The sequence below is a fragment of the Electrona antarctica genome (assembly GCF_951216825.1).
Source record: "Electrona antarctica genome assembly, chromosome: 18".
Lineage (NCBI taxonomy): Eukaryota > Metazoa > Chordata > Actinopteri > Myctophiformes > Myctophidae > Electrona > Electrona antarctica.
In genome coordinates this window covers 9,829,191-9,841,690 of record NC_136799.1, presented here as the reverse complement: position 1 = coordinate 9,841,690, position 12,500 = coordinate 9,829,191, and the positions used below count along the sequence as shown (strand labels likewise).

General features: G+C 46.2%; 1 protein-coding gene across 1 annotated transcript in view; it reads left to right on the top strand.

Moving 5' to 3' along the window:
• The window catches only part of babam2 (BRISC and BRCA1 A complex member 2), a 118,841-nt gene that overhangs the window by 102,008 nt on the left and 4,333 nt on the right, over window positions 1-12,500 (top strand). The window contains exon 9 of the mRNA XM_079527409.1: window positions 9,865-10,216. Within this exon, the coding sequence (XP_079383535.1) occupies window positions 9,865-10,216 (352 nt within the window). The remainder of the gene's footprint in view (window positions 1-9,864; window positions 10,217-12,500) is intronic.

The following is a 12,500-nucleotide window of genomic DNA, read 5'->3' as shown; positions in this document are numbered from 1 at the left end:
AGAGGAGAGGAGAGGAGAGGAGAGGAGAGGAGAGGAGAGGAGAGGAGAGGAGAGGAGAGGAGGGGGGAAAAGGGGGGAAGCGCTCTGCGCCGCGGGAGAGGACAAGAGAGAGAGAAAGAGAAGAGGAGGCTACAGAACGAACCTGCCTTATCTAATGCCCTCCGAGGAAGAGCGCATGCACACACACACACACACACACACACACACACACACACACACAGGCTCCGTGTAGTTCTGCATCTGCATGAAACCGCCGTGCTCTCGTTCTCACCCCCCATACTCCTCTTCTCTTCTCTTTTTTTTCCTTCTCGTTCTCATCCTGAGATATTTGCAGATATGCATATCAGGGGGCTGTGCAATGTGCATGCATGCATAGCATGCTTCTGTGCATTTTGCTGTTGTTTTTGTGTCAGTGCCTGTGTGCTTGTGTGTGGGTGTATGCTGATTCATGACCCGGGGTGTTTTAAAAAAATTAATGTGTTTAACCGTTGTAAGAAGACCAGGTTTTTGTGTGTGTGTGTCTTGAAGTGTTATCGTGTGTTGGGTCGAAGTGTTGTCGAAGTGTTGTCGGAGTGGTGCTGCGCTTCCACTTAGTATAAGCCCGACCTTGTCTTATACTTAATGGTACGATGGAGTCGCGCGTCAGGAAATGTGCGCTATAGCTCTCAACAAGTTGCACGTGATGTGACACGTTGTGGGCTTGTAGATCTGACGTGTGTGTCCTTTACTGACCCGTTGCTGGTTAGTCTTTGCTCTTGTGTGGCTGCCCATTCTGTATCCACTGACCGCTGCACACACAGTGGCCCTGGTGAAGAGAGAGAGAGAAAATAAAAGCACATCTGACCTCTCGCTCGGTCCCTATTGTATCGGCATGTCTCTCTCTTTCTGAGTTTAATGTCATTTATTTTTTTGTTTTCATTTATTTATTTCAATTTTAACCCTGTCTCCTCTCGGCCTCATCCCCCCCCCCCCCCCTCCCCCCCCGTTCCTCCTTCTGTTATTTTTATGTTCTTTCTTTCTTTCTTTCTTTTTCCCACGTCTGCCGTGCTCTCTCTCTCTGTCTCTCTCTCTCTCTCTCTCTCTCTCTCTCTCTCTCTGTCTCTCTCTCTCCCTCCCTCCCTCTCTCTCTCTCTCTCTCTCTCTCTCTCTCTCTCTCTCTCTCTCTCTCTGTCTCTCTCTCCCCCTCCCTCCCTCTCTCTCTCTCTCTCTCTCTCTCTCTCTCTCTCTCTCTTTCTCCCTCTCTCCCCCTCCCTCTCTCTCTCATCCTCTATTTCTATCGCTCCTCTCCTGCTGATCCCTCTGGCTGATCCTCAAAGGGAGCGGAGAGGGAGTGAGTGGGACTTAAAAGAGAGAGAAGAAGCGCCGCGCTCTACCCGGCAAGGTCGCTCCTCGCTCGGCTGAAACGCGGGCGAGGAAAGGAGAGGAGGGAAAGTAACAAAAAATAAAATATGAACGCGCGGCGAGGGGTTTCTCGGGGGTGGGGGGGGGGTTGGGGGGGGGGGTTTCTCCCTCTCTCTCTCCTTTCTTCTCTCTTCCACCTCTCTGCTCCTCTCTTCTCTCCCGTCACTCCGGAGACGTTTGATATCTCACTTCCCTCTATCCCTTCAGCGGCCGCTTGGCTCTGAAGGACTCCGAAACCAAACTCATAAGTCCCCCTGAGCTACGATGTTATACCCTTGTTGCCATCCTCTCTCTCTCTCTCTTTCTCTCTCTGTTTCTCTCTTACTTTTTGTTTTTTTCTCCTTCCTTTCTCCGTCTTCAAACGAAACCATCACCCGGTAATGTTTTCTGGCTGCGGAGCAGCCAGGGGAGACGAGAGCGGAAAAGAAAGGAAAATAAAACAAAACAGTGAAAAATGTCGACTGACACCCACGTTTTTACCGATGCCTACTGTAGACTGGAGCACCCCCCTCCCTCCCCTCGCTTTGATGGGACCGTACTGTACCTCCGTATCGGCTGCTTTTTCTGTGGAATCTATATCGATTCACAGGAGGCAAGACTCTTCTGCCTCAGACTATAGGAGGAGGTACAGTACATTCGCTTCACTTAGATTTTCGGTTGCTGTTCATTTGGTAGGTAGATAGTTAGATAGTGCTTTTAAAATGGCCAATAAGGTATACTGTAGGAAGTTTGTCACTTCCACAGTACCTTGGCTATCTTAAACACAGCACCTGCACTCCAGTAATGTTTTAAACCTCTGATCATGCATTGCGAGTTGTCTTCTGTTTGCATTGTTCTAGTTCATTGTTATAATGAGCTGGCCTACATACACTAAGTGAACAATGCAGTATTTTATCCACACAGCGTAGCTACAATAATCATTTATTTTTAAACATATGGTAAGTGAAATAAAAAAAAAACAATCGGAGCTGCACAGAAAACCGGGTTTCATCTACTACTATACCTCCTGTGGATCAAAATTAAATTGCTTTTTTTTTTTTTTTTATCCCACGATTTTGTAACCCATTTTCAGCCCTGTGTCAAGTATCTAATGTGACACTATGGGCTCTACACACCCTCCGCCAACCTTGGGAGAGCAACGGACTTGAACTCATGCTTCCTTCATGCATGAGTTTACAAGTCGCTCCTTTACACCTGACAGGGGGTAGTTTCCCTGGTTGGACGTAGCACGTGGAAGGAAGAAACACGTTATTCCAACCAGTTCGGAGAAAATGGTTAAAAATTGCATTTCTTAACCATGTACATTACAGTCCTGATGTAAATGTCCTCTTCTCCTGCTGTCACAATTTAAATAATCTAAACAGTTTAATGGCACACTCGTGCCATTAGTGCTTAAATTCTGTTTATATGGTAAATGGTAAATGGTGCATTTATATAGCGCCTTTATCCAAGGCGCTTTACATAGATTGTGCATTACATTCACCCATTCACACACACATTCATACACCGATTGCGGCGGAAGCCATGCAAGGTACCAACCAGCACATCGGGAGCAATTTGGGGTTCAGTGTCTTGCCCAAGGACACTTGGAGGAGCCGGGATTCGAACCGCCGACCCATGGATCATTGGACGACCTGCTCTACCTCTTGAGCCACAGTCGCCTGTACATGCAGAAGGTGAACAACCTTTGCCAAACAAATGGAACATCTTTAAAAAGGGTAACACAGTCAGTGCTACCGTTTGCCAAGCTAAATCACAATATATATATATATGCTACCGTCAGCACACACCAGGCTGAAAGCCAGACTCATACATACTTAAATTGTAATTGTTTGATTGAAATGTCCATGGTCTGGATTCCATCCTGGATTCCTACATGTTGGCCTAACAGAAGTTCCTGTAGGTAGCGTGGCTATTAGCCCATTTTGGGCGGGAACCCCTTTTGGTGTTTTAAGCATTATGTTATACTTTAGCTATTGAAAAATAGCAGATCTACAAGCTCATAGCGCGCCACCGAGTGGCGCACTATGAACTTGTAGGTCTGCTATTTTTGAAAAAAAGTTAAAATGCGGCACACATCTTTGAATAGGTATATATTCTTTCAGGGCGAACGTTTTTTTTATTTCGACGTCAGGCCTAATTGGGATAAATTGTAATTGTTTGATTGAAATGTCCATGGTCTGGATTCCATCCTGGATTCCTACATGTTGGCCTAACAGGATGTCCTGTAGGTAGCGTGGCTATTAGGTCGCTGTGATCAAACAAGTGGGATCAGGCTGGCTTAGGTCCATGTCTCTCTGGGACGTACAGCACTGAAGAGAATAGGTCCATGTCTCTCTGGGACGTACAGCACTGAAGAGAATAGGTCCATGTCTCTCTGGGACGTACAGCACTGAAGAGAATAGGTCCATGTCTCTCTGGGACGTACAGCACTGAAGAGAATAGGTCCATGTCTCTCTGGGACGTACAGCACTGAAGAGAATAGGTCCATGTCTCTCTGGGACGTACAGCACTGAAGAGAATAGGTCCATGTCTCTCTGGGACGTACAGCACTGAAGAGAATAGGTCCATGTCTCTCTGGGACGTACAGCACTGAAGAGAATAGGTCCATGTCTCTCTGGGACGTACAGCACTGAAGAGAATAGGTCCATGTCTCTCTGGGACGTACAGCACTGAAGAGAATAGGTCCATGTCTCTCTGGGACGTACAGCACTGAAGAGAATAGGTCCATGTCTCTCTGGGACGTACAGCACTGAAGAGAATAGGTCCATGTCTCTCTGGGACGTACAGCACTGAAGAGAATAGGTCCATGTCTCTCTGGGACGTACAGCACTGAAGAGAATAGGTCCATGTCTCTCTGGGACGTACAGCACTGAAGAGAATAGGTCCATGTCTCTCTGGGACGTACAGCACTGAAGAGAATAGGTCCATGTCTCTCTGGGACGTACAGCACTGAAGAGAATAGGTCCATGTCTCTCTGGGACGTACAGCACTGAAGAGAATAGGTCCATGTCTCTCTGGGACGTACAGCACTGAAGAGAATAGGTCCATGTCTCTCTGGGACGTACAGCACTGAAGAGAATAGGTCCATGTCTCTCTGGGACGTACAGCACTGAAGAGAATAGGTCCATGTCTCTCTGGGACGTACAGCACTGAAGAGAATAGGTCCATGTCTCTCTGGGACGTACAGCACTGAAGAGAATAGGTCCATGTCTCTCTGGGACGTACAGCACTGAAGAGAATAGGTCCATGTCTCTCTGGGACGTACAGCACTGAAGAGAATAGGTCCATGTCTCTCTGGGACGTACAGCACTGAAGAGAATAGGTCCATGTCTCTCTGGGACGTACAGCACTGAAGAGAATAGGTCCATGTCTCTCTGGGACGTACAGCACTGAAGAGAATAGGTCCATGTCTCTCTGGGACGTACAGCACTGAAGAGAATAGGTCCATGTCTCTCTGGGACGTACAGCACTGAAGAGAATAGGTCCATGTCTCTCTGGGACGTACAGCACTGAAGAGAATAGGTCCATGTCTCTCTGGGACGTACAGCACTGAAGAGAATTGTGCAATTAGCTCTGCTGAGATCTGGATCCATTCCTTTACGCTATAGTCCCCTGTGGGTTTCTTAAAACATTTTTACATAAGACATCAAACACTTCTCCTGGACTAACTTTGCAGATAGTTATCCCTCCATGAGGCTTAAGGCTATTTCCTCCCCCTGCACGTCCATCCGTTCAGCTGTATTTAACACTGAAACAGTGATGCACTGGAGGAATTTGCACTATTGATTCTCAGACCCAATGAACTGGAAAGCTGTTGTTCTTGTTGTTGTGGTTGTTAGAGGGTATTGATTGATTGATTGAATACTTTATTAGACAGAAATGTAAATTGCACAAGGTACGGTCATACATTTGGGGCTAAGAGGACAACACAAAATAGGCCTGAAGACTTTCCATCCGTCATCCATTGTGGTTCAACGGATTTTTTCTTCTTTAAAAAAGTATAAGTACACTTCACTCAAACACAGGACAGGACACTTGCAGCAATAAAATACATTTGGGGCTTTGTTGATTTCCTTCTTTTACGTAATAGCACAAGAGATTAGATTAGACTGTTATCAGACCCTACATGTAACATCCAATTCCGACAAGTGTTCTATCAAGCCTCTTCCTTTTCCCACGTTAGGACAAAACGTATCTGGCTCATTATGAGATACTGGGCAGTATTATGCGTGTCTTAAGTACCAGGTCTTATGACTTAACTTAAGACCTGGAGGCGTGGTCAATGCTGTTTGGCCACTCAGAATAGCCAAATGGCATTGATCACGCCTCCAGGTCTTAAGTTAAGTAATAAGACCTGGTACTTAAGACACGCATAATACTGCCCTTAAACTTTGCGAGCTACTTTTCCACAGACGCTTATCTCTGCAGTTTGCTGCAGAATAGTGTGGAATCGCTTTTTTCACCTTTCTTCTTTCTTCCCTTTGGTCTTGTTCCTCGACCTTCACCATTTCTCTAGCCGATCTCGCCCGTTGTACTTCCATTCTCACTTCATACCTCTTGTTTACGTGATTGTGCCCTGCCCATGGGACAAGTTGGATACATCTTCATACCTCTTGTTTACGTGATTGTGCCCTGCCCATGGGACAAGTTGGATACATCTTCATACCTCTTGTTTACGTGATTGTGCCCTGCCCATGGGACAAGTTGGATACATCTTCCCACAGAGAAAAAAAAACTGCTGCATTGCATAAAAGAATGGAGTGGGCTGGGCACCATCTCTGCCCGCAAACCAGACAAATCAACACAGAAAGACAGTTTTAGGCTGCATTGCACTTGTGTTTCCGCATCTGCCTCTACGTTGTGTGTGTGTGTGTGTGTGTGTGTGTGTGTGTGTGTGTGTGTGTGTGTGTGTGTGTGTGTGTGTGTGTGTGTGTGTGTGTGTGTGTGTGTGTGTGTGTGTGTGTGTGTGTGTGCGTGCGTGCGTGCGTGCGTGCGTGCGTGCGTGCGTGCGTGCGTGCGTGCGTGCGTGCGTGTGTGCGCACGCTAGCGAGCGAAGTCCTTGAATTTGTATTAGATTACATTTTAGTTTTGGGAAACTATGTAACAGTCAGAAATGTGCTGCATGAATGATTCCTATTTAGTAATCAACGGTGGTGGTGCTGCTGTTTCATTGGTACCAGGTGGTCTGTGTTTTATTGCACAGTCCATCTGTGTAAATGTAGCTCAGTTAAAGCTATGGGGTTTGCGATCCGGAACCGGATCTTACCCCCAATCCAACTCGTGATGCTGAGTGCCAAGCGGGGAGGCATCGGGGCCCCATTTTTACAGTCGTTGGTATGACCCGGCCGTCCGGGGATCGAACCCCGACCTCCCAGTCTCAGGGCGGACACTAGTCTAACCACAACGCCACTCAGCTGGTTGTTACTGTCTACACATGACTGTAGCTCTTATTGTTACATGTCAGAGAAGCTTTATCCTGGTCTCTAAACTGCCTCCCCCTGGCTAGCCTGATAGAGGGGAAAGGAACTGGTTGGAATAACGTGTTCCTTCCACGCGCTACGTCCAGCCAGGGAAACTCCCCTCTGTCAGGTGAAAAGAAGCAGCTTGGACTCCTCATGCATAGAAGGAAGCATGAGGTCAGTCCGCTGCCCCCCCCCCCCCCCCCCCCCCCCCCCCCCAGGTTGGCAGAGGAAGTGTAGTGCCCAGGATTGCATTAGATCAGGGATTTTCAACTGATTGTGAACCAGGGACCATCACCCTGACTTAGAATCAACATGGGGACCACTGTTGCGTTGGGTGGGGAATCTGGGGATATGGGCTAAGATGAATGCTTTTGTAACACTTGCTATGCATCCCATGTGTATACATCCCACTGTTTCTCAACCAATGGTCCATTGACTACTAATACTTTCCTAATGATAATAATGACTCAACCCGACACTCCGCTGCACTTCCCCGTCTCTTGAGATTCTAACTCCTTTTTTTTCTGTTGAATTTCTTGACCTCCAATTTGGTCAGGGACCACATGCAATACTTCCAGGGACCACCAGTGGTCCACGGACCACCCGTTTAAAACCCCTGCATTAGATAATTGACACTGGGTGAAAAAATGGCCTACAAAATCGTGGGATAAAAATTATAAAAAAGAAAAAAAGAGCCTTATCCACGTACCGAGTGAGAAGCAGACACCCAGCAGACCCACAGTACTGTACTGCATGTACTGCTACACAATCAACCAAAACATACCATTCCCATCTTTATCTCTCCATTGAGTGATGACGCGTGCTGGCGTCCCTCTCACAAGGCGAGTCCTTATCTTCGCCTCGTACTGTCACTGATATTTGCACTGTCATACTCGTGTGCACTGGCATTAAACGCCAACAAATATAACCAACGCTTCGTCACCACCATCCACCTGAGTCACCGCATGGGATAATCTCTTGGGTTGATGAAGTCATAATGGAGCCTTGTCACCGGCACTGCATTACTATTACTCTGTGTGTGTGTGTGTGTGTGTGTGTGTGTGTGTGTGTGTGTGTGTGTGTGTGTGTGTGTGCGTGTGCGTGTGCGTGCGCGTGCGTGTGTGCGTGTCGCATGTGCTCTCTCTATTGCAAATTGGTCACACAGAAGTGTTTCCCAAACAGTGGGCCGTGACCTATTTATTTTTTTATGGGACGCAAGACTAGCCTGTCATGCAAGTAATTATCCCTTCTCTTGTTTCCTACAATATTTTTATTATGTCAAAAGATCTTAAAAAAATCACACCCGTGTGAACTGAGTGGTGCAAGGTCTTATATAGCCTGATCAGCTGTGGTCTGACGTAATGTCAGTGACCATAGTAACCATGCTCATTCTTTTGGGCCCCACGTACAGGTACACACAAACACGGATACAAACAAAGCTGGTTGTTGGAGTGGTTTGCACCACTCAAAAAAGAAGAAATAAATGCCATATACATTTCCCCCCAAAACCTAGAAAATGCCATAAATAACAAAACAAGGAACTGCAAAATATCTTGTAGGTTGGAGATGTAGATGTACCACGTACTGTACATCAGAGTGAATTGTAATTCCAACATCTTACAGTACACACTCTACAGTAGAACATTGCTTTGCATTTGAATAGAAGTTTCACCACAATACCACTCCCACGTGAGTTAATGATTAATGTAACAGGAAACTATTTGCCCTTAACCCATTTAGGCCTGATTTTAAAAATGTCTTAAAAATCCTGAAATTTTTCTGAAAAACCTTATGTTTCTGTATCGGTGGTGCTCAATAAAATGTTCACTCTGTAATAATATATATTTCAAAGATTTTAGGCACATTTTCACGATTTTTCGAAATTAGAAGACCTACAAGTTCATAGCGCGGCACTTGGTGACGCGTTATGAGCTTGTAGATCTGCTATTTTTCAATAGCTAAAGTATAGCATAATGCTTTAAAACGCCAAAAGGGGTTCCCGCCCAAAATGGGTTAATGTATAAATAACATTCCTTGGACCTGTGATTTAAAATCGGTTTTCAAACCGTTTGTGCCCAAGACAGTCACACCAAAGGGCAGGTTCAAAATCTCATATTCATATCTGTGCAAAAATAGCCTCTAAAACATGTTTCATAACTCTTATCGCTGTCTTCCCCCTATCAGTCCCACTTTACCAATGCCAAATAAAAAGTTTAACCGCTAAGGTTTGTACTTATGATCGATGTTTACATGTGGGTATCGTTAATCGTTAATATGTTAATTGTTTTAATCCAGTTTTATCCTGCAGTGGGCCCTCATAATCTGCTAAAATGTGGCCTTGCACATTTTAAGACGTGTGTGGGCTAATCTTCACTCTCTCAGACTTGCTTTTAGAGATCAGATCTGACGCCAACCTCAAGTGCAGTTTTCCCCAGTTTTCCAACACCCCTGTTGGTGTTTTAAAGCATTATGTTATACTTTAGCTATATGTTATACAAGCTCGGGCTTTGAATATATATTCTTTCAGAGCGAACGTTTTTAACTCACATCTTTGCCTCTGAGGGGTTCCTGGAACAACATATTTTCAGATGGGGGTCGGCAGCCAATAACATATACTTTTTGGGGTCCTTGACATGAAATATTGAGCACCACTGATACACAAACATACTGTAGGTATTTCAGAAAACTGTCAGGATTTAGAAGACATTTTTTAAATTTCGATGTCAGTCCAAAATGGGTTAACGCAGCGGTTCCCAAACCTTTTTGGCCATGCACCCCTGTTACCTCCTGTGTCCTGACTTAGCCGACACACTGGCCATGCACCCCTGTTACCTCCTGACCTCCTAACCTAGCCGACACACTGGCCATGCACCCCTGTTACCTCCTGTGTCCTGACCTAGCCGACACACTGGCCATGCACCCCTGTTACCTCCTGCGTCCTGACCTAGCCGACACACTGGCCATGCACCCCTGTTACCTCCTGCGTCCTGACCTATAGCCGACACACTGGCCATGCACCCCTGTTACCTCCTGCGTCCTGACCTAGCCGACACACTGGCCATGCACCCCTGTTACCTCCTGCGTCCTGACCTAGCCAACACACTGGCCATGCACCCCTGTTACCTCCTGTGTCCTGACCTAGCCGACACACTGGCCATGCACCCCTGTTACCTCCTGCGTCCTGACCTAGCCGACACACTGGCCATGCACCCCTGTTACCTCCTGCGTCCTGACCTAGCCGACACACTGGCCATGCACACCTGTTACCTCCTGCTTCCTGACCTAGCCGACACACTGGCCATGCACCCCTGTTACCTCCTGCGTCCTGACCTAGCCGACACACTGGCCATGCACCCCTGTTACCTCCTGACCTAGCCGACACACTCGCCATGCACCCCTGTTACCTCCTGACCTAGCCGACACACTGGCCATGCACCCCTGTTACCTCCTGCGTCCTGACCTAGCCGACACACTGGCCATGCACCCCTGTTACCTCCTGTGTCCTGACCTATAGCCGACACACTGGCCATGCACCCCTGTTACCTCCTGTGTCCTGACCTATAGCCGACACACTGGCCATGCACCCCTGTTACCTCCTGTGTCCTGACCTATAGCCGACACACTGGCCATGCACCCCTGTTACCTCCTGCGTCCTGACCTAGCCGACACACTGGCCATGCACCCCTGTTACCTCCTGCGTCCTGACCTAGCCGACACACTATATAGAGACATACATTTCCTATATATCCGCATATATGCACATATACTGTATGGCATATATTGCAGCATAGCATAATATGTTAATATATTTAAAATAACACCATAGCACCACCATTAGCCTTTTCATGTCGCGCACCCCCTAGAAGGCACCCGCGCACCACAAGTGGTGGGAAGCACTGCTCTAACGCATGCACACATTTCCTTTGCATAATTGACTTAATTGAGTAAATGTCTCATTGTGATCAGTGTGTCCAAGGCCGGGTCATCTGATGTTTGGTCCACTTTGAGCTGTGTTTCAGAACGTACAAACAAACAGTCGATGTTAGAGGACCTCAAAACGTCTTGTTTCAGAACGTACAAACAAACAGTCGATGTTAGAGGACCTCAAAACATCTTGTTTCAAAATGTACAAACAATCGATGTTCAAGGGCTTCAAAAACGTCTTGTTGCAAAATGTACAAACAATCGTTGTTCAGAGGGCCTCAAAACGTCTTGTTTCAAAATGTACAAACAATCGATGTCAGAGGACCTCAACACGTCTTGTTTCAAAATGTACAAACAATCGATGTTCAAGGGCTTCAAAATGTACAAACAATCGATGTCAGAGGACCTCAAAACGTCTTGTTTCAAAATGTACAAACAATCGATGTCAGAGGACCTCAAAATGCCTTGTTTCGTGCAGACATTAGGAGCATGTCGGCGACTAATTGGTCCAAATTCAAATGGGCATTTTTCGAAGCATGCCATTAGAATGACAAATGCACGCATTTGTTCGCGCCGTCCGCCACTCACATAAATGAGTGATGAGTGCATCAATTTACCATCGAACGTCTGTGTTTTGTGTGCCTCTGTCGGCATTTCCATCTGAATGATACGCAGGGCTATTCTTAGATCTGTGGGTGGGTGTCGAGGATGATGATGGCCATCATTTAGATTTCCATTTTGAAAGGCTCTTCTCCACACTGCTGTGAAGCCACTTTGAATCGACCATTGTTGATGCACAGAGGAATGCACAGTCTAATGGTAATTATCAGCACAAAGCTTACTGTAGCATGCTGCTCGAATAGTGGCTCTTGAAAAAAAAATCATGGTTGTTTGAAAGGCAAACAGATTTCTGACAGTTTGTGTGGCTTTTCTGTGAGGAAAAGCTCCAACATGTTTGTATTAATAAATCGGCACAAAAAGTTCGGAAACATAACTTTGGTCGGTTATTTCTCCCCTTTAATAATACCAATTGGTGTTATATTTTATATCGTTTTTATCATTGATTAGTCACCTTTACAACGAGGTATAGTTTTTAAGGATCGGGCATTCCTGGAATGAGCAACACCGCAAGTGTGTGTAGCGCCTCCCTCCCTCCATAGAAATGGCCAAAATGGCAAATGGTTGGTATTCACCCTTGCTTTGAGTTGCTTAGCCTTAGTGGATTGGATGATTGCACTTTCCCACAGTAATGTGGAAAAAAACAACACATATTGGCCGTTTTTACACTTTATTAGACAGAAGCAGGGTGGACTTGCGGCCTTCAGCAACATTTAGCAGATTTTTAGAACACTTCCCAGGAACGCCAGAGGATGACAAATTAAACTGAGCACGACATTGGTGTTTTAAACACTAACTCCCCCAGAGGAGAGCTACTTCTTGGCAGTGTTGCCAAGTCTGCTTATTACAAGTGACTTGTAGTGACTAAATATGTAGTTTCCCGAATGTTGTTTTAAACCAGTGGTTCTTCTGTAACATTTTCATTTCAAGGACCCCCAATTTAATACTAATTTTGCGGTGACTCCCTGTGTGGGTGTGTGATCTGTGGCCTAGTCACTTCATTCTGGCTTTTTGAGTGGTGTAAACCACTCCTACAACTGGCTTTGTTAGTGCAGAAAAAATTTGCATGGTTGCTATGTTCACCCTGTTCAC